At 40.5% G+C, this 27,327-nt stretch overlaps 1 protein-coding gene across 4 annotated transcripts in view; it reads left to right on the top strand.

The window, feature by feature from the left end:
• Positions 1 to 26,531, top strand: part of USP48 (ubiquitin specific peptidase 48) — an 82,637-nt gene extending 56,106 nt beyond the window's left edge. For all 4 annotated transcript variants that reach the window (XM_055331473.1, XM_055331472.1, XM_055331471.1 and 1 more), the window contains 12 exons: positions 3,616 to 3,740; positions 3,905 to 4,027; positions 4,326 to 4,387; positions 4,682 to 4,792; positions 6,013 to 6,143; positions 6,445 to 6,551; positions 11,199 to 11,303; positions 16,137 to 16,292; positions 20,459 to 20,584; positions 22,256 to 22,304; positions 24,879 to 24,905; positions 25,977 to 26,531. In XM_055331473.1, coding sequence (XP_055187448.1) covers positions 3,616 to 3,740; positions 3,905 to 4,027; positions 4,326 to 4,387; positions 4,682 to 4,792; positions 6,013 to 6,143; positions 6,445 to 6,551; positions 11,199 to 11,303; positions 16,137 to 16,292; positions 20,459 to 20,584; positions 22,256 to 22,304; positions 24,879 to 24,905; positions 25,977 to 25,999 — 1,145 coding nt within the window. In that variant the 3' untranslated portion in view covers positions 26,000 to 26,531. The remainder of the gene's footprint in view (positions 1 to 3,615; positions 3,741 to 3,904; positions 4,028 to 4,325; positions 4,388 to 4,681; positions 4,793 to 6,012; positions 6,144 to 6,444; positions 6,552 to 11,198; positions 11,304 to 16,136; positions 16,293 to 20,458; positions 20,585 to 22,255; positions 22,305 to 24,878; positions 24,906 to 25,976) is intronic.
• The last annotated feature ends 796 nt before the right edge of the window (positions 26,532 to 27,327 follow it).

Below are 27,327 nucleotides of genomic sequence, written 5' to 3'. Positions count from 1 at the left end.
TCTACCTCATGCATTGTGTTGAATGCTCTTTGGCTGCCGTGTATGTGGCAGAGGCTGTTGATGCTGAGCTTTTTGCTGTTAGGGTGCCCTGGCGGGCCCGTTGCTCTGGGGTGTTCCTACTGTTATCTGCCCTTGGGCCACTCAGATTTCTCCATGAACATCTTCCATTTTCCTGCTTGGAAAGCGCAGACTGGGCTGTAAGTGCTCTGGGGTCATGAGAGACAGGGTGCTTGGGAGTCTCTGCCTTCTGTGTAGAAACATGTACTTGACTCAATCTCAGCTCCTGACCATATTCATCTATGCACCATATTCATCCCTGGCGCAGAGGCCTGAGGTGACCTGTCGGCAGCAAAAGCCTATTATGGTATTCTGTGGTTAGAGAGGCCGTTATCTAGAGGGCCTAGAGAAAGGAAGTGAGAATTTTAACAGCCTCCTAATAAATACAGACTTGGTCTATTCTCTTGTGATTTAATCCCTTCTGTACTTGTGTGCTCCCAATTCCTGGGCTAGTGGGGGCCATTCTGCAATTTAGTAAATCTGGTTATTACCTGACTTTTGCCAATTTTAAATTCATTTTCTTCTGTTTCATCCATTTCTTCCTAAGTTTCAAAAATTTTTGTTGGCATTGCTCCTTCTGTGTTGTCTTTTTCATCGTTATGATTTTAGAAATTTTTAAAAATCCCTTTACTCTGGGGGGCACCTGGGTTGCTCTGTCATGTAAGCAAGCATCCAACTCTTGATTTTGGTTCAGGTCATGATCTCAGGGTTGTGAGATAAGAGACACTGTTGGGCTCTGCCCCTGGCAGGGAGTCTACTTGGGATTCTCTCTCTCCTTCTGTCCCTCCCCCGTCCACTGGCACACTCTCTAAAATCTTTTTTAAAAATCCCTTTACTCTGGTTTAATGGTATTTGAGGAGGCACTGAAACTCCAGTTTGAAAGTGTCATTTTTATCTGGAAACCTTTATTTTCATTTTGGATGTTTTCATAGTAAATCCCAATGTATCTATAAAGCCCTATGTATATTTAATAAATCAGAGATTTATGTGAAATAATCATCAGATTATACTGCATTGGGAGGTTTACTACTGATACAGACTTTGGTATTGATTGCAGAGAGAGACAGAGACAGAGAATGTGGGCTAATGAGCCGGGGAGGGGCAGAGGGAGTGAAGCAGACTCCCTGCCAAGGACAGACTAATTCCCCACTATATGCCCCATGGGACTATAGATCCTAAGACCCGAGATCATGACTGAACTGAAGTCAGGTATGAGACAGTTAACCGAGCCACCCAAGTGCCCCTAAACCTTTCTAATTATACAGTTTGCTTAGCCGTTTTGCAGTTTTTGTGTTTTTATGTGTTCTTCAGAGATTTTGTTCCCCACCTTCTTATAGTTTGAACTAGTTTTTTTTGGATGAGGGTATTTATACACATTTAACCTCCTTGTTTACTAGATTTCTGTGTTTAGCAGAAGAATAGCTCGGGATTAGGTTATCCAGGACTATTTGAATTTAATCTCTGATGACTGATTCGATCGAGTGTTGGGAGATGAATTTAGGTGATTGGCTTTTTTTTCTTTTATAAGTTAGGAAAGTGATACTAATTACAGGATACACATCTAAAATATACAACAAGTGAAATTTAATGATCATGAGATTATATAAAGTTGCAGATATATTCAATCATCGTGTTTTTTAAAATGTTATGATGCTAAATTTAGAAACATGATAAAAAGTACAATGGAGAGCCTTGTTTCTTACCAGTGAAAGTGCAGTAAAGTGATTCTGACTTCAGAAATTTATATTTTTCTTTATATACATCCAGCATTAAGGCTAGTAAAAATACCCTCTCATCACAAGGGCAACACATCCCTAGTGACAGCAAATCCTATTAAAGTGTGTGTGTTTGTGTTACTGTTTCCTGTGTTCACATACCTTTTCTGTACCACGTACATACAGAGATAGCACATACATACTCTTCAGTCATTTTTAGGTAGGGTGAGGTGGGGGGAGAAAACAGTTTAAAATTATAATTGCCTCGGAGTTCTTTCTAAATCAGATTGTGGAAATCTGCTGTCCTCTTTTTTTACGGCGGCATTGTATTTCACCATAAAGATGCAATAAATTAGAATCTGGTAATCCAATAAACCTTAAAAAGTTCCCTGCTTGTATCTGAGGATAGACATATTGGAGTAGGTCTTCATGACCTCCTGAAATTGAAGTCAACAGCCTACTCAGAAAGAAATTTAATTTTTACCGTGTGATCTATTTTTCTCTGATAATTTTTCTAAAGCGAAGTAATCTTGTGATTATTCGAAGCTGAATAAGAGAGGGTAAGCCAGTGCCTTTTGAGGGGTTAGAGGGTTTAAACAAGACAGAACTGAGGTTGTATCCCAGCATCATCATAAACAAACTATAGTAGGGACTCATTATGTCATTTTTTTTCACTCAGTTTGTTTATTACATAAAACCTAAAAAGTAAAAAATGATGATATGGTATTTTGAAAAATTACTGGCTTTATTTTTCTTAGTTAAAGGGGTAGAAACAAATGTATAGCCTTGAAACCTTAGAGATGGTTTTTAAGGTAATAACTGCACATAAGTACAATTCACTAATTTATCAACTGGGAGCAGCTGAAACAACAGCAAGTAGAAGGATAAGGGGAGAGAAAGGTAGAGAAGGGAGATGGACCCCTGAAAGCTGGATGTGAGTATGCAAACTATAAACTGACGTTGGGCCCATGAGATGGTGGGTCACCACTGCCTGGGCATTGCTGTGGTCTGAAAAGAGGAAGAGTGGTCCTGACTAATATTCTGACCCTCTTGGATTTTTTTTATGATTTAAGTTATTTATTCATTTTTAAAGAATTACTTTAGGAAGAAAAAAAACGAGCATGGGGTGGTAGAGAGAATTTCCCACAGACTCCCTGCTTGAGTGAATAGCCTGACTCGGGCTCAATCCAGTGACCCATGAGATCATGACCTGAGCCAAAACCAAAGGTTAGAGTCTTAACTGAGCCACCGGGGCATCCAGGCCTGGGATTTTTAAAGATCCTTAGGGATTGGGGTGAGGGCTGCAGCAAGGAAACCAATTGGATTTTGACTCAGAGATGGTTTTCTGATTGAATGGAGGTTGCTTTATTAAACTTTGATAATGTACAACAATGACTCAAACTTGAAGATTATCTCTCAGGTGGGACAAAAGAAAACGTGTAGATAAGTGTGGCATTTTGAGTGTGACTAGGGGTACATTGCTCTTGAACAGCAACCTCTGCCCTGGCAAAGGTTACTAGGATCCCCAGAAGCCCCTTTAATTGCTTCCTTCAGTGGCAGGAAGAAAGATGGGAAGTGCATGGCTCTAGTCTCCTGTATTTTTAATTGCTTGGTTTTCAATCACAGGTGTAGATTAAGGACCTATGGCAGTGGCTAGCTTCTTTAGAATTAAGAACCTTAAAGGTGAAGTTTTGACATTTTTGAAACTAAGGAAAAAGCTAATCATAGGAAAGAAAAAGAATACATTTTTTCTTAGTTCAAAGGAACAGGAAATAAAATTTTAGAAGGGTCTATACTAACCTTGTTGAAGTTTTAATTTATTCAAAAATTTTTTTTAACTCAGGGGAGTTATGCATATCTGAAAATGAAAGAAGACTTGTTTCTAAAGAGGCTTGGAGCAAACTGCAGCAGTATTTTCCAAAGGCTCCCGAGTTTCCAAGTTACAGAGAATGCTGTTCACAGTGCAAGGTACTGGATGTTGAGTTGCCCTGTGTAGGAATCACATGCCGCCCCTGGATTGACTTTCCCCCAGAGAACTGACATTGTGCTTTTGTAGGGAGGAGTAGGGAGGGGGCAAGTCCTTTAATGTCGGTAGGGGGTGGCTGATTGCTTCTTGTTTCATTCTCTTGCAGATTTTAGAAAGAGAAGGGGAAGAAAATGAAGCCTTACATAAGATGATTGCAAATGAGCAAAAGACTTCTCTTCCAAATCTGTTTCAGGACAAGAACAGACCGTGTCTCAGTAACTGGCCAGAGGTATAGTGATCCTCACAAAGGAGGATGGAATGAATACATTTTACGTTTTGAAGGTTCTTGCCAAATTCCCAGTGAACTATTGCAGAACAACCAAGAGCATCTTTCTGATTCTCATGGTTTAGTTTTCTAATTGGGGGATTTATTCTAGACTCTGGCCTCTTGACAGAGGTCTATATTTGGACTAAATTTATAAAACTTGAAGAAAGGGAATCATAGTATATGAAAAAACATTTTGCCTAAAAGATTTATGTTAAGGGTACAGTGAGTTAATGGGCATTTGTGTGTGGTTCTGTTCCAGGAAACGGATGTCCTCTACATTGTGTCACAGTTCTTCGTAGAAGAATGGCGTAAATTTGTTAGGTAGAGCCCCAAATTTTCCATTTTTATTGTTGTTGTTTATACTAGGATTTTTAAGAATTATGGATTCTTTTTTTTTTTTTTTAGAATTATGGATTCTGATCACAGTAACTTTGGTTACTTTTTTAGCATGTATTAAAAGCTTTCTTTTGTTTACATTAAATGAATGCTCTTAAGAAAACACATTTAACTACTAGATTATCCTTTTAAATATATCTATTATTTAAAAATACCTTAAACATCTTGAGTGATTGCTGTAGTGAAGCAATATTGCTCCTCTTTGTCTCACTTGAGTAGAAAACCTACAAGATGTAGTCCAGTGTCATCGGTTGGAAACAGTGCTCTTCTGTGCCCCCATGGGGGACTCATGTTTACATTTGCTTCCATGACCAAAGAAGATTCTAAACTGTGAGTTTCTTCTCTTGTGATTTATCTAGTGAATTAGAATGGTAATTTTGCATCTGACACAGTGTATGTGCGGGATCTAAGCCTTTGCTGAATTGTGGGGTTTGTCCTTTCATAAGCTCTGCTAGAGTGAGCACTTCTCTAAAAAACAAACACAAACACAAAAACAAAAACAAAAAAAAAAAAAACAACTCCTCTTCCCTACAGAATGCTAGAAGCTGCCCAAGGCAGCTTTGCTCTTCGTCTCTACCTTCCCAGAGCCCTGGTTTTCTTCATCCAAGTTGTGGACCTTTTGCAGCATCCTGCAATCACCATGCTCTCCGTTGTACTTGCTTTTCCTGCAGCCGGCAGAGCAGAGCCAGTGAGATGGTCATCCTGCAATTCTGGGGTCTTAAAGTCAAAATATTTGTGCCACCCACTGTTCAAGTGCTTCCAAAAGAGCTGACATCTGAAAGTCACCTGATGTTCCCATTTTACCTTTTCAAATAATTGATAACTATGTAAGAGAATATAAACTTTCTCTGACATTGCTTATAAACAGTGAATATTGGAACACAAGTAACAATTCCTTTGGGACTAAGCTCAGAGGTAGGGTGTTTACGATTTATGTTGATAACTGTCTCATAATTTAGGGAAGCTTACCATTAATTTTTCCTTGTAAGTTCTCCATGAGCTCTTTTTTATCCCTTCCTCTTTGCAGGGAGTGTTGTAAATGGTAGACACCAGGAAAATATCTATAATACTCAGAAAAATGTATGTGCCAGCTAATTTAAAAAGTTAAACAATTCAGATAAAACTGAAAGCCCCTCAGTTTTAATATTTCTTCTCTTTCTCCTCTTCTCTCCCTATGTTCTGCTCACAATAACTGAGTCTGAATTTGAGGGTTATCCTGCCCAGAAAGTACTACTTAAAAAGTAATATTTTGCATATTAAAAATGTTTGCTATAAATGGACATCGTACAGTATTTATCATTCTGCCGCTTAGTTTACTTTCATATTTGAGATTTAGCCATTTTGATTCCTATAACTTGAGTCTTGCATTTCACTGCTATAACACCCTTTTATGTGAAGAAAACTGTTCGTTATTGAGGATGATGCATTTTTAACTTTCTGTATTAAAATATTGGTCTTGGGAACTTGGGATTGCTCTCAAGAGACTAATGGATTATGTTAGTTGTCTTAGTTTCCATGTGTCTTAAGGCATGTTGTGTTTTTTTGCACAGTATAGCTCTCATATGGCCCAGTGAGTGGCAGATGATACAAAAGCTCTTTGTCGTGGATCATGTAATTAAAATCATAAGAACTGAAGTGGGAGATGTAAACCCTTCAGAAACACAGTATATTTCTGAACCAAGTAAGTTTTCATAAGGAGAGTATGTCACTGTTGTCTTCCCTACTTAAAATTAAAGATCATGTGTGGGTCCAAACTCATATACCCTGGTAGGAATTATGTATTAGACATCCTATTATTTGTATGTTCATTAGTTGATAATAAATGAATTTCTTTACTGGTATTCTTTATATACAAAGGAATAAAACAATAATAGAAAATAAGAGTAATAATTATTGAATACTCACTGGTAACTTTGCTGTGTGTTTATAGACTTTTGGTTTTGTGAAATTAATTCCTCAGCCACTCCTGTTTTGTTTTTTAGAACTCTGTCCAGAATGCAGAGAGGGCTTATTGTGTCAACAGCAGAGGGACCTACGTGAATATACTCAAGCCACCATCTATGTCCATAAAGTTGTGGATAACAAAAAGGTACCAGTCCCTTTCATGGCCATGACTAGTAATAATCGAGGCCTACCTGGGCTCACATTTTTATTTCCTTTGAGCTACTTAAGAATTCAAACTGAAGTTATGTGATTTTATGTGGATTTGGTCAGTTATTAATTTGATACACATGACAAAGAATGTAAGCTGTATGCCACGAACGGTCTTGATATTGAGGGACTATGGTGGTAAAGCAGAGACACCAGGTACCTGACCTCAAGAATGTATGTTTCTAATGAGTAAGATTAAGAACAAACCCAAAAAAGGGTGGTGGTTCAGTATGGCAGGATAGGAAGATTCTGAACAGAACCTTTTCCCAGGATACAGCAAATCTACAGCTATTTACTGAATAATTATCTCTGAAAAGAACTTGAACTGAATATACAGCTCTTCCACAAAGGATGAAGGAGTCACATCAAGATAGATAGGAGAAGCAGAGATCTCAACAAAAACACCACCCCCTATTACTAGCAGCAACCTGCCATGGGTAGGGGTCTCAGAAATGTGGAATTCCTTCTTGAGGAGAAAAGGTGTTGTGAGAACTATACCAGAGAGAATTCATTTTCTAAAAATTATTATTTTTAACAGTTTTTATTTATTCATGAGAGACGCAGAGAAAGGCCAAGACACAGGCAGAAGGACAAACAAGCTCCCTGCAGGGAGCCTGGTGCAGGACTCAATGCCGGAAGCCCAGGATCACGAACTGAGCCAAAGGCAGATAGGTGTTCAACCACTGAGCCACCCAGGTGCCCCTCATTTGTTAATCTTAAAGTATCTGTCAAACACAAATGCTCATTGGGACTCTTCAGGGACTGGGACCCCATCTCAGGACTAGTTTTACTTTCTCCACCTTGCTATTGCCCACAAGAATTCTATTTTTTTTTTTTAAGATTTATTTAGTAATTTCAGAGAGAGAGAGAGAGAGACACACAATTCATGTGCAGAAGCAGGAAGTAGAGGGAGAAGCAGACCCTTGCTGAGTAAGGAGCCCAATGCATGGCTTAGTCCCAGGACACTGATAGTATAGCTTGAGCTAGAGGCAAATGCTTAACCGACTGAGCCAGTATACTGAGTCACCCAGGCACACCCCCCCAAAGTTTTTTTAATTATACCAGACATTCAGGAAGATTTAATACTAATCCTTCTCACATTCTTCCAAAAAATTGAAGATGAGAGAGTGTTCCCAAACTTACTTTTCGGCCACCATGGGTACCTCCTTAAAAAAGTTTCAGGCCTTCATCCCTTGTGGACGTCAATACAGAAATCACCAACAAAAGATCTGCAAACCAAATTTAACAGTATAAACAGTATATTAAAATGAACTTCCACTGTGATTAGATGGGAATTATTCCAAGGATGATTCATCTGCAAATCTCTCAACATGAAGCACCAATAAATGAAATGGATAAAATCATGATCATCTCCATATATGCAGAAAAGGAGCTGACAAAATTCAATTTCTCTTTATATTAAAAGCTCTCAACAAATTCCTTAGAGATGGAACATAATCCTATATAATGTAGGTCCCATATTACCCGCCCACAGCTAATATTATACTCAGTGGTGGAAGGGAAACAGCCTTAAGATCAAGAACAAGGATGTCCATTGTCATGGCTTGTATTCAACATAAAATGGGAGGTCCTTGCAAGAGCAGTGAGGTGGCAAAAGAAATTTAAGCATCCAGCATCCAGACTGGAAAGGAAAAAATTACACTCACTGTTTGTACATGATTTGGTTTTATATATGGAAAACCCTAGAGTCTTCACCAATAAGTACTAGAAGTTATAAACAAGTCAGAGGAAACAAAAATTAATACATTAAAAAAAAAAAAAACAGTTGCAAAGAACCTATCCTGGTTCATTTCCAGACCATGTGAATCTTGATCTCAGAGTTGTGGATTCAAGCCCTACCTTGAGCATAGGAAAAAAAAAAATCAGTGGAACCTGGATGCCCTAGTCTGTTAAATTTCTGCCTTGGGCTCATTTAATGATCCCAGGGTCTCGTACCATGTTGGGCTCCCTACTCCACATGGCGCCACCTCCTGCCTAGTGCTCCCCCTGCTTTTTCTCTGTCTCTCACTTTGTCAAATAAATCTTAAAAAAAAACTTACGCTTTAAAAAAGAATGGCTGCTCTAAAATAAGTCGTGGGGGGATCCCTGGGTGGCGTAGCGGTTTGGCGCCTGCCTTTGGCCCAGGGCGCGATCCTGGAGGCCCAGGATCGAGTCCCACATCGGGCTCCCGGTGCATGGAGCCTGCTTCTCCCTCTGCCTCTCTCTCTCTGTGTGTGTGACTATCATAAATAAATAAAAATTTTAAGAAAAAATAAGTTGTGGGTATATAGAGCATGTAATCTATGTATATAGTGGTAGCTATAGTCAGTAATATTGCATGATTGAAAGTTGTTTAGAAAATAAATCTTTAGCGCCTCCCTTTGGCGCAGGGGGTGATCCTGGAGACCCAGGATTGAGTTTCACATCAGGCTGCCTACATGAAGCCTGCTTCTCTCTCTCTCTCTCTCTCTCTCCTCTCCTCTCTCTCTCCTCCCTCCCTCCCTCCCTCCTCCCTCCCCCTCCCTCTCTCCCCTCCCCTCCCCCTCCCTCCCTCCTCTCCCCCTCCCCCTCCCTCTCTCCCTCTGTCTCTCATGAATAAATAAAACCTTGAAAGAAAATTTTTATCACAATAAAATAATTTTTAATGGTAACCATTACTTTGGTGATCATTTTACAGTGTACACAAATGTCACACCTGGAACTGGTATAGCCTGATATATTAATTATACTTCAATTTCAAAAAGATGTAGAACATCCCGTAAAATAAACAAACAGGAATATGCTCATAAACTCCTAAGATGACTAAACAGGAATGAATGTTTTTGAAGGAAATCTAGCAGGGTAAAGAAAGTGGGGAGAGACTAATCAAGGTGAAGGTGGCCGTGTTAGATAGGAAATGGAAAAGAAATGCATCTTGGGAGAGTTATTTTACTCATTTCCATAATTTCCCCTCTGTACCTTTAATGGACCTCTGTACTTCTGGTAGAGTGGTAAATCTAATGTACTGAAGCAATAGAGTGAGCTATGTGTAGAGCAGCACTGTCCAGTCAAGCTTTCGGCAGTGATAGTATTCTGTGTCTTCGCTGTATGCTGTGGTGGCAATAGCCACAAGTGATGTGGAGCACTGAAAATGTGGCTATGGTGACTAAGGAACTGAATTTTTAATTCATTTAAATTTAAAAAGCCAGAGGTGCCTGCCCCAGTTTATGATCTTCAGGTCATAGTTTGTACATCATACCAAGGATTCTAGGATTCTGAGTTATAGATTCAAGTCACTGGAAAGTTGCAAGGAACGTCGTGGTGCGAATAGTTTTGTGCTTTAAAGAGGTCACCCTCACTGTGTTTGTAATTGGCAAGAGCAGAACAGGAATAAGAAAGGCCAGTTTAGAGCCCCTTGTACTCTTCTCTCAGAGTAGATGAAGTAGACAGATTTTGGTGTATTTTGGGGAGCCAGGGTGTTAAAACTTGCTGTGGGGCAGCCCCCGTGGTGCAGTGGTTTAGCGCTGCCTGCAGCCTGGGGTGTGATCCTGGAGATCAAGTCCCACATTGGGCTCCCTGCATGGAGCCTGCTTCTCCCTCTGCCTGTGTCTCTGCCTGCCTCTCTCTCTCTGCCTCTGAATAAATCAAAAAATCAATCAGTCAATCAATCTTGCTGTGGATCGAATTTGGAACATTTTATTATATTAAGAATGGATCTTAGGTAGATCCTGACCCAGATCTCTGGGCATGTCATTAATTTGATTCCAGGATTCATGGAATTCAAGACTAGACTATATTGTATTTGATGACTGTTACCAAACACATTGTTTTAGTGGGATAATTCATAAAGTGTGCTCTTGAAGCTCTTTGGGTTCTGCTTCACACATTGAACTTTATTTCTTTCCTGCTTTGCTGAGAAAATGAAGTTAGTGTCAATGACTGTTTTCTCTAAAAGTTTAAGTCTTATGCCTATTAGTCCTTGTATATATTGGTATCTAAAATCATTTCCAGCTTATGAAAGGTTTTATTATTTATTTTGGGTTCTTTGGGGAAAGATTGCATTTATTTGAGAGAGCTACCAGGAGAGAGCATGAGCAGGAGGGAGAGTGGGTAGTGGGAGAAGCAGACTGCCCACCGAGCAGGGAGCCCGACATGGGGCTTGATCCCGGGACCCTGAATCATGATCTGAGCTCAAGGCAGATGCTTAAGTGATTGAGACACCCAGGCACCCCTATTTTGAGTTATGTATTTCATAACATAAATGAGTATTTCCTCCATCCTTCCCTTTCTCGATCTTAATGAAATATTGTGGCTCCCAATGTCTAAATGGTTTGATAGTACCTGTGCTGGGAACTTCTTTGAACTTCTGCAAAATAAGATTGTAAAGGCCCAATAATAATAATAATAACTTCTGCACATACTGCTTTTGTTTATGGTGACCACATTACACATGAGTAATTCCTAGGATAAAAAGTAAATACGGACATGTTAAAAGACAAGAACCAGCCCTTGGGTCTTGAACTTCTGCCCAATATATTATCCCACCATTGATAAAGCTCCCACACCCTGCAAGTGTCTGACCCATCTTTTCTTTGTTTGCATTCAGGTGATGAAGGATTCAGCTCCAGAGCTGAATGTGAGTAGTTCCGAAACAGAGGAGGATAAGGAAGAAGCTAAACCAGATGGAGAAAAAGATCCAGATTTTAATCAAGTATGTGTCAAAGCTGCTTTTCATTGTCCTACCTTCTGCCATTCTGAAATCAGCCACTTTGTGTCCCTAGACATCTCTCTGTACCTTCCGTGGGACTTTGATTCTCCGCTCCTTTCTTTGTTTCCAGTCTTCCCTTCGTTTTGATGGCACACAGTTGTAACCTTGATTTCTCTCAAGTATCTATAAGCTGCATTATTGCAGAATTAATATATTTGTTGCCACTGAATTAGGTTAACATGTAATACAATGATTAGTCCTTTAGCTGGAAAAGAAGACTAAAATGAGAATCATACATATCTCGGTTTATTGTTCAGCCATGGATTATAGAAGTATGAAAAAATTATCTGTTTTCTCATTACAAGCAAAATATATTGTTATCTTACTAATGGAGTTTATAGAAGGGATTTCTGGGTCTCTGAAGTGTCAGTTAAATGACCAGCTTAGCATTAGTATTTTTGTATTTCATCATGATAAATTTTTTTCTGTTAAAATTGCCTATTTTCTGTGTATTTTGTTAATATTTTTTGTAATGGTTTTCCTATTTGGTTGCTTGATTATATTTTGTGTATTCATAGTGATATTGGAGAAAAGTATCTTAAAAACATGAAATAACATGGAAATATGGTTAATATATGGTGTAGATGTGTTTCAGCATCTCAAAGTCAGATGATGGTGTCCTTTTTTTTTTAAGATTATTTATTCATAACACACACACACACACACACACACACACACACACACACAGAGGCAGAGACACAGGCAGAGGGAGAAACAGGCTCCATGCAGGGAGTCTGTCGTGGGACTCGATCCTGGAACCCCAGGATCAGGCCCTGGGCTGAAGGTGACACTAAATCAATGAGCCACTGGGCTGCCCGGGGTGTTTTTTTTTTTTTTTTTAAGATTTACTTGTTCATGAGAGATAGAGAGGCAGAGACATAGGCAGAGGGAGAAGCAGGCTCCATACAGGGAGCCCAATGTGGGACTCAATCCCAGATCCTGGGATCGTGCCTTGAGCCGAAGGCAGCCGCTCAACCACTGAGATACTCAGGTGTCCCTCCAGGGTGTCTATAGATACTTTAAATTTCATCGAATTTCTGTCCTAAAAAGAGTGTAGTTTTAACCGATGAGACCATTTTCTTTATTTACTGCTAAAATGCAGTAGTTACGTTATGATTAACTTTCTTCCTAAAGGAATAAAAGTGTTATACGGGCCATCTGCTATCTCTGTCTCTGTGCCCGAGGCAGAACTATCTGAGTTTGTTGTGCTGTCTGTATACACTGATCGTGTTCCTTAATTTTCAACATTTAAGAAAGCCTGAAAAGCCCTTTTATCTTGAACCTTGGTCTCTGTGATGTACTTGTTACTAGTAGTTTTCTAGCTGGTACAGAGAGGTATCCATATTTTTATTTCCCAGCTTTTTGGAGCCCCTAAAAGGCTCCCTGTGAATACCTCTGGAAGGAGAGTAACAAGCACTTTGTGCATCACCCTGCTGACCAGGACCAGCCACTCCAGTCTCCTTTGTGCTGCGGGCAGCACTGGACTCCCCCTTTGCTTTAGCAATAAGGCAGAACCATACGTTTTACGGCAACGCAGACCGAATTTTGACGACATGTTATAAATACTGTGCTTAATCAGACCACTGAAGGTGTAGGTCTTCAGTTTTTTGGGGATGGTTTTTGAGATTTCTTTTTTTTAAGATATTATTTATTTATTCATGAGAGAGATACACACACACACACACACAGAGAGAGAGAGAGAGAGAAAGACATAGACAGAGGGAGAAGCAGGCTCCAGGCAGGAGTCCCAGTGTGGGACTCGATCCTGGGGCTCCGCAATCATGCTTGAGTTGAAGGCAGAGGCTTAACCGCTGAGCCACCCAGGCATCCCCCTGAGTTGATTTCTTGATTGGAGTTTGGAAACCTATCTTTTGTGGTCAGCTTCTAACCGTGTTTGTCATCAACTCTTCTCATGTCCCCATTGTCTCAACCCATGCATCTTGCAATTCACGGATCCACAGACTCTTTTGTTTGCTCATTTTAGTTGCTACATTAAAATCATAGGCATGGGCAGCCCCAGTGACTCAGCGGTTTGGTGTTCCCTTCAGCCCGGGGTGTGATCCTGGAGACCCAGGATCGGGTCCCACATCGGGCTCCCTGCATGTAGCCTGCTTTTCCCTCTGCCTGTGTCTCTGCCTCTCTGTCTGTCTCTGTCTCTCTCTCATGAATAAATAAGTAAAATCTTAAAAAAAAAATCATAGGCATGTTGATTCATGAACATATCCATCTTCTCTTGCATTGCTTGGCTGGCAGTATGATACTGTTTCAATGATTATCTCTTGGAAGTATGGTTTAATAATCATTTGGAAATCTCATCATTTTTCCGAGTCCGTTGTCAGTGACTCATTTTCTGTTCTTCTGGTAAACTTGGTAAATGTTCACATTGTCCTTAGCTTCTGTTATTTCAAGCTTTGCTTTTCACCCTGAGTTGTTTAAAACACTCTTTATATTTTCAAGTGATTTAGATTTTTGGGAAGCCAGTTTTTTTGAATGTCTAGTTTTGTTCATTGTGGTTATAACCACAGCAATTTTTACAGAGTGGATGTGGAATTACTTTTCTCAGTTGTGGATGACAACAGATTTCATATTTACAAATAAGACAGAGAATGTTGGGAAACATTGCTTTTTATGCTGGCATTTCTTTTAAATATACATTATAATTTTCTCCTGTCTTCTCTCTCCTTGTTTGGATATTGTAAATACTCTGGAATGTTTTAAATATTTTAGTCCTCAAAAAAAAAAAAAAAAAAAAAAACTGCAGTGTGTCCTTCCTTTAGAAGAGGAGATGGTCCCAGAAGAATGTCATGCCTTTTAGAACTTCAGCATCCTGACATTATCTTTGTAATGTGTTACAGTATCTTAGTGCGTGGTGACTGCAGTTGCTGTTTTAAATCCCCATGGTAGGACATGGTGCATCTCTGTGTATCCTTAATGGGGAGAAACAAATCCCCCTCCCCTTTTTTCTAAGCTAGATCAACCCAGTCCCTTTGACTTGGACATTTTCTACAATTCAGGTTAATGATGTACCCGGGGTTGGATATCACTTAGGTAATTGAAAGCCATCTAAAAGCAGTCAGCTGTTTTTTGTCAGATAAGGTGGATTTAAATTCTATGTGGTATTTTTTGCTTTTGTTTTTTTGGAAAAAATAATTCTGGGAAAAGCTTTTAGACCCGTTTAAAGAGCCATTTTAAAAAAGTATATATCTTGCTTAATGTCCAGGGATTTGTCATTTGGTTGTGTTTTGTATGTCTACAGTACAATTTTGTTTTGATGCAGCTATTTTTATCCTTCCTAATTGTGGGATTAGTTGCAGCTTCCTTTCAACCATTGAGATTGAGGAAAATGATAATACTTTTTTTTTATTTTTAATTCCCCCTTCTGCACAACTTTTTCTTAACAAATATTAGAACCATTTGCGACCCTATATATACCCAGGGCCAAAACCAAACCTATCTTTGTGCAGTGAATAGCCAGCGGGTGTCACCCTGAGCCAGTGCTCTTCTGTGCTTGCTTCCTGATCCTCCTCTGCTGTGTAAATCTCTGGAGCTCTGTTAGTAATGAGGATGTGGCATGTGTGTCCATAATGACCCCTAAACCGCTCTCCTTATGCACAGCTAACACTCAGTGACAACTGCAAAGAACAGAGCCATGGCCTGGGGGTTACCTCATCCAGATTTAATTAAAGCAGGGGAAAAAAATTTGTTTAAAGAATCTTGTTTCTCTCATTTCTTGGCCTGGTTAAAAGAAGACTCTTGACAATGAAACTCTTTATGGGAGTATTTTAGGAAGACAGTTGAGTCTTTACCTATATTTTTTTTTTTAGCCTGCTACATTTTGAATTCTGTACTCATGTATACCTGTACATTTTGTGTATCTTTGGGTAAATGGTATTCATCATGACTTTTCACTTCTAAATACTTATATCAACCTGTAACTAACCCAGTGTTCTATATTACCCATATTCAGATATTTGCAACTATCACAAATATTTTCCCTTCAAACCAGCATCCAGTCAAAGTATATGTTTATTATATCTAGAATATTGGTCCTACCTCCTCAACTCCTTTGTTTTCCTCTTTGTTATTTAAGTAGATCTCAGTTTCATTTTTTGTAGATTGTCCCACTTCCTGGATTCAGCTGATTGCCTCCTTATATCACTGATGTTAATTTCTCTGTTCTTTATATTTCCTGACCATTGGCAACAGAATATAAATGTTTGATTAGTCTCAGATTTCGTATTTTCCAAGATTTCATAGACAAAGCTACTTGGTGATCCTGTCAGGGAACAACATGCCATCCTGTTTTTAGTTAACCAAGTTTGATTCTTTATTAATACGTGTCTTTTGTTTTCAAGTCCTCAGCTGTTTAAACTTAGTTTCCATGCCACTCTCAAAAGGGAAGGAGATTTTGATACAATGTTAGGATTCACAAATCAAATTTAATAATCTTAAAGGTTCTTTAGTTTATCAGATGTATGTTTTTCTGATTTAAGGTCAGGCTTAGCATTTTGCTTTTAAATGTCTTTTTGTAATGATAGCCTGGAACATACATGTAGTGAGGTATATCTCCCTCAACTTTTTCCCCCTCCAATTTTGTGTGAGCTGGCTAAGTATGAAACCACCAGTTAAATTAAAAGTTTCTACTCCTTGTCGACAATGATTTCAAATGGTCGAGACCAGTAAGTAAACTGCTTTTGCCTACGTAATGAACTTAGCCGCGTGGGTCACAGAGTGGGTAATTCCAGTGCTTTGTTTGTTTTGGATCTTTTATTACAGAGCAATGGAGGAACAAAGCGACAAAAGATCACCCATCAAAATTATATAGCCTATCAAAAGCAAGTCATTCGGCGCAGTATGCGACATAGAAAAGTTCGTGGTGAGAAAGCACTTCTTGTTTCTGCTAATCAAACGTTAAAAGAATTGAAAATTCAGGTGAGGAAAATACAACTTTTGTTTTAAATATGCTCTGGACCCTGAGGACCTTCATGAGTTCCTGCTTTCCCCTATGTTTACGTATTTCTGTCTGTTTTCTTTCACGGTCGGCCGTGTTAACCTGTGTCTGCTCATGGTATTAGTCCACTCAAAGGGGGTTCTTTTGATTTCACAATCATGCCTACAGGGCCCCTAAATTGGAATAACCCTTTCTTTTAGAAAGACTTAAAGTTTTAAAAATATCCAAGAATCAAGGGTGCCTGGCTGGCTCAGACTGTAGGGCATGCGACTCCGGGTCTCAAGGCGTGAGTTCAAGCCCTTTGAGTGTAGAGATTACTTGAACAAATTTAAAAATAGTTTAAACTACACAAAATCACCAAGAATCTTTCTGTGAAGGTGAAAGTGATTTGAGTTGTGAATACTTGCACAAGTTCTGAGTAGCTTTCAAATCATGAGAAACATTGAGAGTCATTGCACTTGCTGCCCACAATGTGTTTCCAGGGTAGTCGGTCCCTCAGTCCTCATGCTGTGTGTTTTCCTTTGAACAATTGATAGGTATCAAGCTGATTACCATGATGTGCTGTGAAACGTAAGGGGAATTAAAAGGCAGCGACTTCATTGTTTATTCACTCTGAGTCTGGAATTGTCACAATATTTTTGGTATCAGATAAATCTACTTGATAGAATTTTATTTTTATTTGACTGATTGATTATACCGGGAGTGGGGTAAGATTGATAGAACTTTAAAGTTACCTTTACCTCTCTTTGCAGTGGTGTTCTCCAAATGGTGTTTTTATTTTTTTTTTTTATTTTTTTTTTTTAAGAATTTTTTTTAATATATATTTTTTAATTTTTTATTTATTTATGATAGTCACAGAGAGAGAGAGAGAGAGGCAGAGACACAGGCAGAGGGAGAAGCAGGCTCCATGCACCGGGAGCCTGACGTGGGACTCGATCCCGGGTCTCCAGGATCGCACCCTGGGCCAAAGGCAGGCGCCAAACCACTGTGCCACCCAGGGATCCCCCAAATGGTGTTTTTAAATACTCATTTTTGATTATTTACCTCCTTACTCCACCCCCCACCCCACAAAAAGCAAGCATTGGTTTCCACATCAGTTCATTGAATGCAGTGTAGGCATCATGAAAATGCTTCATGATTTTCTAATTCATTGGTATCAATACTGAAGTAGAATAAACGAGCACGGCAACGATATGTCTCAGAACCTAGGCAAGAGGGGCTGATAAGTTCAAGATGTCCATGAAGAAAATTTGGCTCCTAATCTGTTTCAGCACTGATATATATCCAAAAAGTTGACCAAATTTCCCTCTTTGCTACTTTCATGTGGCATAGTTTACTGTTTCTGCATTTTTTTCTTGCTGATATTTATCATTGTAATTGAGGCAAAAGTACAGGCTTCCTTTCCCTTGGTTGAACCCGTAGCTCTGAAAATAAACGTGTTGGCATATCATCTTTACTCTCTTATTGTACCTTTTACATCTGTGAAAGCTTGTTTCTGTCACCAGCCTTTTGCCTGTCAGTGGTAAACCTCGAACATTCAAAACCTTTAAATTACAAAAAGAGCCCCTGTGGATAAAGACATTCAAAAAGCCTGTGCTGCTTTCTGCTTTTATTATGGGCTACCATTTTTAAAGAACAAATCAAAAGTCAGCAGAAATCTCCTCTGTGTAGGAGCATGTTACCTACACCGAGTTGCTATGAGAAGCAAGCAATAGCTCAAAGGAAACCCCCGATGTGCTCTTCTCAGATGGGTCCTTTCAGTGTCCTTCCTCTCGCCCCTCGCCCGGGCTTTGAGGTCACTGTGATCCAGACTCAATACAAAGGACCATGCAATACAATTTTCCATCGCCTCTTAGTAGTGGTAGCTTTGCTTGCACTAGATGTGGCCTTTTACCTGGCAGCCTAGCCAGCATTGGGGTATGTAATGGGTATGCCTGTGACCCTCAGCGGTGGTGGGTGATTTTTTTTGTTTGTTTAAGTATGTAATGCCCTTTTTATATTTGATGGAGCCTTTCCTCTCAGGGATATTGCATTTCCAAATTAATAAGAGGACAACCTTTATAAAATTGTAAATGTTTTATTCTAGACAAGCCCATTTACAGTTGCTTAAAACCTTAAGATGCTTGCTTTGCCTGATTATTAATTCATCCACCTCTTCTACCGTAAAGTAAATGGAAGTACAATTGATTCATCTCCTTTTCACAGATGTTCAGTGTTTAATTGTATTATTTCATTTTCCCAAAGATAGGTTTTGAGCGGGTGTTGATGCGCGTCTTATGGAGGAGGAAACGTTAGCACCGAGGTTAAACGGCTCCCAGCTGAAGCTGCTGCCTCTGTGTTTCCTTATTTTAGCCTCCACCGCCTCCCTCACCCTGCTCCCCAGCATTATAGCAAGCAGGCCAAAGCTGCTCTCCTTTAGGGAACCGGGTCTCGTTCCTGGTGTGCTCCATAGATCATGGATACTGCCCCTACTTCACAGACACACATACGTAATAGTGATTATACTTGGGCATTTTTATGGTTTGTGAATTACCAAAAGCCTCCAGGCCTTTGAATGGTCCTGTACTTCATTCTGAAAGAGCGTTTTCTCCTTGCTTGTGAAGACTTGTGTATCTTTCGTAGCACCTCTGCTACAAACCTGTCTCAGCCTTCAGCTGTAGAACTGATTGATGCTTTCCTCTTCTCCTCCTCAGATCTGACAGTTGCCTTCCTCTGTCACCATCTCCATGACATGGTTTGCCCTTGCCCTCTATACCCCCTCCAGGGTGGGTTTACTCCCTGACTTTCCTATTTCCAGCCTGAGGAAAGCACTCAAACTCATAGTGGCCTCTTAATAAAAGCTTCAGTAGTTGTTGAAAGAAATTAAATGCCCTTGTATGTATGCTGAAAACATAAAGTACTGAGCATGAGCCCCACAGTGAGGGTGCTGTCTGGAGGTATTATGTGCTTTATCCAGCCTCATAGAGGTGATGTGGAGAAACTTGGAAAGTGTCCCCACAGTCCAGTAGCTGTGACATTGCCCACGTTCAGTTGGCACTAGACACGTCCACTGAAACTCTTCCTCCCAGGTTCCATTTGATAACCTGGGGCTGGTTACTTTTGCCTGATGCCTTTGCAACGGCCTGGCTTAGGTAGAAGTGTCCTGTTAGTACTAATTGCTCAGCTGAAATACTTTAGGGATTCACAGGCAGATCATTGATATCAATGCACATTAGCCATAGATCCATCTGTTTGTTTCGTGGGAGCTGATGTCATTTTGTGAAGTCCGGTTAAGATTTTCGCCTAATCTTAACCGAACAGGGAGGAGAGGCCAGTGTTTGTTATCCTGGTTCTTATTTTTCTGCATGCCATCATTAAAGTCACTTTTTTGGTCATAGTCTTCTCAGCATGGAAAGCTCTTGAGCCCTATTATTCACACAGTTGGCTCAGGGCTGCTTAATCCTTAGACATTCTGAAGAGTAGAGGAATAGGGCGTGTATAAAGTTAGAATAGTTTTCCTACAACATCATGGATATTGGGGTAATAAAACATACATGTAATAAAATACATGAAACAAGACATTTTATAATAGGGTACATGGTCCCTTCCCTTAATTCCTATTTGGTTCCTGGAGAAAAGACTGAGAAGTTACAGCGTTCCCAAGGTCTGAATTATATAGTCCAGGCTTGATGACGGAATTAAGACTGAAAGAAGAAAACAAATGTCCTGCTGGTTAATTTAAAGATGGTTTTATAAAAGAAGTTGGACGTGATAATAGAATGTGGGATCTGGGCATGATGAGAATGATAGTGATGTCCTTGCCCAAATCTTAGAACCAGAGGAGATATCAGCCTCGTCCACCTTCTGCTCCTTGGACAGCCCACACCACCACTCTTGGGGAGGTGGCAAGGTGCTGAACCAGGGTTCTGTGGGTATAATTGTTCTCTACCAGACCTCCCAAGGATGTTCCCACATGTGCTGGGATTAACTCCCTTTTTTGGGGGGGGGGATTAACTCTCAATGGGAGTGTTGCCAGTGTGCTGAGAGTAGTGTCTTTTGTACTCTGAAGACTTGTTTTTTGTTTAAAGAACCCATGTGTTCATTTATTCAAATAGAGTGTAAATATCAGTATTTTGCCTTATACAAACTTTCTTTTGTATTGGCACAGATCATGCATGCCTTTTCAGTTGCTCCTTTTGACCAGAATCTGTCGATTGATGGAAAGATTTTAAGTGATGACTGTGCCACTCTTGGAACCCTTGGTGTCATTCCTGAATCTGTCATTTTGTTAAAGGTAGGTAACAGCTCCTTACATGAGGTAATTCTACAAGGTTTTGAAGACCAAGCATGTGTAGACTGCTATCAACGCTGGTTAAGATCGCATCTAGTCCTCGGCAGGGTGTGGTAATGAGTGACTGCCGGGAGTTTCTGCTGGCCTCTGGATTCCAGCACTGGCTGAGCCACAAGAGACTTGAGAGGAGGTCCAGATATCGTTGGTTCTTGTGGGGTTTTCATAATATTTGTTAAAAATCATAGATGTTGCCTCCACCCAAACTTCTGGATCAGCAGAATTACTTAACCATACTTCTGTTAAAGCATCCTCTTTCTTCCTTTGGCTCAGTGGTATGGGCCAGTCAAACTAGGAAATAAATGTTAGACACGAGGTTTGGCTACAGCAGTCAAAATACTTCTGGTTGTCTTAATAGGATTTTTGTCCAAGGCATGGAAATAGGCTTTAGGTAGAGTAGATTTAGGAGTAGTGGGAAGTGTTTCAGAAAGCAGGGGCTTCGAGAGGTCATCAAAGAAGAGTCACTGAGCAGGCTGCATTAGGGGCTGCGTTTCGCCGCTTCCCTCTGCCTCATTGGTTTCTCGGTGGCTAGAAATATCCCCACTTTGAAGTACCAAACATTACTGCATCAAATTCACACTGCTTCCAGTGTCATCCATGCAGTAGAATATTTGTCAGGTATTTGAACTGCAATGTGTACTTTTCCTACCCTGGACCCTCAGTTCTGGTGGCAGATCCAGTTAGGCCCCTTAATGAAGCACATCCATGCCCAGTCCTCCACACATCCATGTACCCTCCTCCTAACCTGCCCCCTCCCCGTGTTCATTTTTTGCTTTTCTTGGCAACCGTAAGTTCTGTGGAATTCTTTTAAAAGCCCAAAGTTCGGGCACCCCTGTGACTCAGCGGCTTAGTGCATCCTTCAGCCCAGGGCATGATGCTGGGGACCAGGTATCGAGTCCCACATTGGGCTCCCCACATGGAGCCTGCTTCTCCCTCTGCCTGTGTCTCTGCCTCTCTCTCATGAATAAATTAAAGCCTAAAGTTGCCCCGTCCTTAAGGACCCTACGTCCAAAAATTCTCCAAACAGCTCTTATCAGTGCAAGCATTTGCAGTGCTGCCAGGCAGGTAGAGTCCAACACTGGTTGTTGGCCTCTTTGCCCATGCAGCTCCTCCTGCCATAAGCTTGGACTCTGCTGACTTCTGTCCTGAAAGGGGAATGGGTGTTTTGTTCCTTGTGGCAAGGGGGAACAAAATGTCTTTTTCAGCTAACCTGTTTTTAGGGGACCGGCCTGACTTGGTTTCCACCTAATTCACACTCACTGTCACCACTGGCTTCCTAGCTCCTATAATTCAATCTGAGTTTAATAATCTCTGTTGATCTAAACATATCCACATCGAAAAGTGTTTTTAGGAGTGGGAAAACAACGCCACAGATAATGTGTAGTTTGGGCGGTGATGATCTACAAGTGCGTCATTGTTGGGATGGGCATCCTCTGTTATTCCTGGACGTCACTGGCTGTGGCTTGAAGCCCATTCTCTACTAGACAGTGCTTACATCTGTGTCTGATTGTAAAATACTCATTGACTCATAGGTCCGACCCGTGTGAGGGTCTGGCATGCTCCTGCTCCAGGCTCCCGCTTCTTAAGGTTTTGAATTGTCTTCCTTTGTCTTTCTAGGCTGATGAGCCAATTGCGGATTATGCCGCAATGGATGACGTCATGCAAGGTAAAGAAACTTGTTTGAGGAATGTGTTGCTTAACCTGTTAGAACTAGCTAACATCTAACTAAGCTTTTAACTTTGAAAAAGGTTCTGCATATTGATAGATAGCCTGATATCTTACATCATTTATCAGAGAAGCTCAGAAAAAGAGAAATGGGCCTATAACAATTGGGGAAATGGAAAGCGGAGAAAGGAGTAGTAATTATTAACTGCCCTGAGGAAATTGAAGTACAGGTAAGTCTGCTGATGGAAAAGGTCTGCAAGGACCCCAGTTAATTCAGACTCTAGAGCCTGAGACCAGAAGTAGTGAGACCGCCCCTCCCACGACAACAATCACTGCTCCTGTCACACCTGTGTCCCGGCTCTTTGAACAAATTAAACCACAAAGGTGAGATTGAGGCTGTTCATAGCAGATAGAGCTCCCTTAGCTTTTTGTTCAGATGCTGGCAACCGCTTCTGCCTCACACACAGGAGGGAGGAAAATACCACTCGGGAAGATTGGCCAATTGAAGAAAGTCACCTACAGATGGGTAATTTTCTAAGTGGTTCATCCTGCAGGTACCCTTCAGGGAAGCCCTCTGGTGCCCCCTGAATAGTCCTCACACGTTAGTCGTTAGAAACAGGCACCTCAAAAAAAAAAAAAAAAGAAAAAGAAATAGGCAGCTCCAGACCACCAGACATGGAATGAGAGCACAGAACTGAAAGGTGTCTGTCAGCACATTAAAATAAGCAACCCAGAGAAAGCAGTTGATTCAGGAATCATAAGAAAGTTTAAGTATTACTATAAATAATACGGAGATACCACCTAGGTAGGGAACTAGATAGAAGGAACATTCAGGGAACCGAAAGGGATTCACAAAATTAAAAAGTGATTACATGGAGAGCCTGATGTAGTGAGTGAAAACCTAGGGATTCAAGGATCCTAAAAGCATCCTTAGAGGTGAAGGAAAAGGAGTCCCATTCACAGGATGAATAAAAAGGTAGACCAGTGGATTCAAGCTGTTATCCACAGAATTCTAGGAACATTGAATTCCGGTCTAGAATTCTACAACTAGACAGACTTTGTTTTACCCTCACATTTGATGGTTTTTCGAGAACACATGTGAGGCCTCAAAACATTTCTCTCCCATGCACCATTTGCCAAGATACTATGGAAGGGTGTGCTCCTCTTAACGTGTAAGTCAAGATGGATTATAATGGTTCAACCAATTAATAGAGATCCAACATGGGGAAATGCCCTAGGAGACGGTGAAGGGATATCCCAGAAGAGAAGTTCTGTGTAGGCAAGGTGAGCACCCCACGTCCAGATCGAAGCCAGGGGCACAGGCTTTGGCAGAGGATGTCCATGGGGGCAAAGTGGAAGTGATGGATGGCTGTCTGCAGGTTTACCCATCTTTAAAAGAGCTTATGATTTGGAGATGGTACAGAGAAAATGGAAGACATAAATAATGCAGCAGTTAACTCCAGAAAGACGAGACAAGCCCTACCAGACAGGAAATATAACCAAGGCACACGAAGGAGTCCCGACTGTCAGCACTGTTCATGGAATAAAAACAACGTGAATATCGGAGCCTGACTGGCTTAACAGAGAATATAATTGTCAGGAGGATAGATGGTCTGGGGGGCAGGTCCTATATAAGCCGTGGTAGAAGAACTGGATTTTTACTTTTCTTTGAGGAAGGTATTAGATAGCATCTAAAGTTAGGAGATAACAATACAGTTGACCCTTGAACAACATGGCTTTGAATTGTGCAGGTCCACTCATACGTGGATTTTTTTTCTTTAAGTGCACGTACAGCACTGTAAATATTTTCTCTTATGATTTTCTTCATAATATTTTTCTTGGGGTGCCTCGGTGATTTAGTTGGTTAAGGGTCACTTAATTTCATCTCAGGGTCCTGGGATGAAGCTGTACCCAGTGGGGTGTCTGCTCAGGATTCTATCCCCCGCCCTCCTTGTCTGCACTCTCTCAAATCTTTAAAATGAAAGAAATAACATTTTTTTCCTCTAGTTTACTGGATTGTTGTAATACTGTCTGTAATACGTGCAACATAGAAAATATGCGATGAATGACTATCTTTGGGAAAGCTTCCAGTCAACAGTAGGGTATTAGTGGTTAATTTAGGGGAGTCCAAAGCTCTGTGTAGATTTCCAACCATGCACTGGGTCAGTGCCTCCACCCCAGGTTGTTCAAGGGTCATCTCAACACATTATCTGGAAATAAAAACCAGAAGAAAGCACTATCCCAAATCACAAGTGGTTCCTTCTAGAATGTGGAAATGGCAGGAAACGGGAGACTCCGCTCTCAAGGACACGGGTCGCCTGGTTTTCTCCAGGCCTCCCCAGTGTTCTGCAAAAACTGGCTCCAGTTACTGTGTTTGGACTTTTTAAATGATGGTACGTGTGCTGCTTTGATAAAAATAAAAATCATCATCTGTTTATTCTCACCCAAAACTTCAAAGGTAATCATTATGGGTGAATATTTGTCTTTAGACATCGAAGTGATCTTACTGTTGTGTATCCCAACAGTCTTTTCATTTTGGAATTTTTTCTCTTTTTCTTCTTCTTCTTTTTTTTAGTATGTATGCCGGAAGAAGGGTTTAAAGGTAAGTTACATTTGTCATGTTTTGCTCATGAATGTCAGAGTCCTACTGTAATTTTCTCTTAAAGCGAAGGCTGTAATTTGATTTTAAAATTTAATTCAATCTGAGTCTCATGACTGAAATTAATTTTAGTTAAATGCATTTTTTATTCAAGCTTCTTCATTATCTTTTTCAGCACTCAGGCCTCAGATAGGGCCGTGTGTTCAAAGTATCTACTGCCAGATGTCCGTCTTACTTTCCCTTTCTCATTTGGTGGAGGGGGGCGCGGGGTGGGAGTTTAACGGATTAGCTAGTGGCGTTTTGACATTTACATTTACCTTTTCCCAGTTCCTTCAATCAGTCCCATCTTAGCGGAAAACAGATTGTGTATCACTGTTAAGAATTTTAGAGGAAAGGAATTTGCTGAATTATATCTGGTGCAGTGAAAAGGTTTCGTTAATCTATTGAGAATGCAGGCATTTCTTGGATTATTACTCTGGATGGAGACACAGTGGTGTGTTGTCACATCATGGCCACTATAGTTCGGTGCAGCAATACTTATTAACTCATCAGATACAGACCTTTGACATCTACAGATTTAACTGTTGCCATCATGATTCTTTTTGGCCTACTCCAGAGGTCCGAGGCAGCTGGTGATTCTGCCAAGGAATGAGCTTGAATCAGATACCAGGGGTTATTTGCTAAAGCAAATGAGTGAGCAAAGCTACTGGCCTAAATAAAACCCTCCTCTCAATGCAGCTTTGTTGTCTACACGTTACTACTACAAAGAAACTCCTGATGTGGTTAAAACAAAAACAAAGCAAAAAATTTCTTTATGAAAAATGGCCATCAAATGAAAGCATCAATAGAATCTGATTAACATGTGTGAAGATACCACGTAGGAAACACATGGCTTTCAACAGAAATGTGATTTAGCTGAAAGCCTGGAGTCTGCTGATATTTTTTTTTTATCCTTCAACGTCAAGGGGCTGCTGTGATCATTTATTAAGTTGGATGTTCCCTGTTGATGATGCATTCTTGGCAAATGGAATTTTCGGTTCCCAACTGTACCTCCACGTGTGTTTCTTTTCCCAGGTACTGGTCTACTTGGACATTAATCTCTTGAACAATTGCTGACTGCTAAAGAAATGACCAGAAGGGAAGAGAGGAGTTTGGCATGTTAGGGCATTAACAATAACAAAAAGGTGGATTTAAGAATCAAACCATTCTATGACTCTTCCAAAAAGGCGGAGAACTATTTCCGAAGTGACTGTCCCAAATGCCTTATGTCAAATAAAGCAGATTGCACTGAAGGACACCAGACTTGAAGGAAATGTTTCAAATTTTATATTTAAGGGAGGGTGGTGGGCGGGAGGGGGGCAAGTGAAGATGGAACCAATTTAGTAGCAGTAACCGTAAATCATGTTTACATACGAGATTTATAGTCACGGGAGGGAATAAAATTCTGTTATATTTCCTTGCTCGAGTTTCATACCAGATGCATTGGTCCATAAAGGATTTGTATCACAGTAGATGGGACAACATTCTGCTCTGAACTAAAAAGTAATTCTTAGAGACATAACCTGCTTACCAATACCTGTCTTTGATTCATATTTTACTTTCAATAAAGCATGAAAGTGAAGAACTTGCCGTAATTGTGGAAAAGTGTCTTCAGATTAGACTCTCCGTGTTGACTCCAGCGTACCCTCCTTACACACCGTCCCATGGTCTCTCTTAGTGTTGGGGCCAAGAGGAGGCACCTGCATGTCTCCTCCAGGGAGCGAGGGATTGTGTCTCAGTTTGGGGTTCATTGCCTTGGCTTTCATGCATTCCAGAATGATGGCAAACATGTATTACATGTGACAGTCCTCTCATGCAGTTTTGCTATTAATTCAGAATCAGGAAATCAAGTACTCCTTGCACTTGTGAAAAATCTGACCACCTTATCAGAAGAGGAAAGTGGACTGAAGTACATTTGGATAACATGAGGTTTTTATAAAAGTTATTTCTTCCCATCCTCTGAGTCTACCATTTCTTGGATCTCGCTTCTCTTTTTGAAAGCATTCTTCTGAAATGCCCAGAAAGGAGCTTTCAGATCGCTTTGTTTCAACAAGAAGGAAAAGTGTGTGGAGGTGTATTTTATCCAACATTCTTTTTTTTTTTTTTTTAATTTTTTTATTTATTTATTTATGATAGTCACACAGAGAGAGAGAGAGAGAGGCAGAGACACAGGCAGAGGGAGAAGCAGGCTCCATGCACTGGGAGCCCGACGTGGGATTCGATCCCGGGTCTCCAGGATCGCGCCCTGGGTCAAAGGCAGGCGCCAAACCGCTGCGCCACCCAGGGATCCCTTATCCAACATTCTTAAGAATATTGGGGTGCTTTTAAATGGAACCTAAAATGAGTTGATTTCACTGTTTTCTAATGAGTATGTACATGTTATGGC

This window comes from Nyctereutes procyonoides, unplaced genomic scaffold, assembly GCF_905146905.1.
Source record: "Nyctereutes procyonoides isolate TBG_1078 unplaced genomic scaffold, NYPRO_anot_genome, whole genome shotgun sequence".
NCBI lineage: Eukaryota > Metazoa > Chordata > Mammalia > Carnivora > Canidae > Nyctereutes > Nyctereutes procyonoides.
The sequence above is the reverse complement of the archived record's forward strand: the minus strand, read 5'-3'. Positions and strand labels throughout refer to the sequence as shown.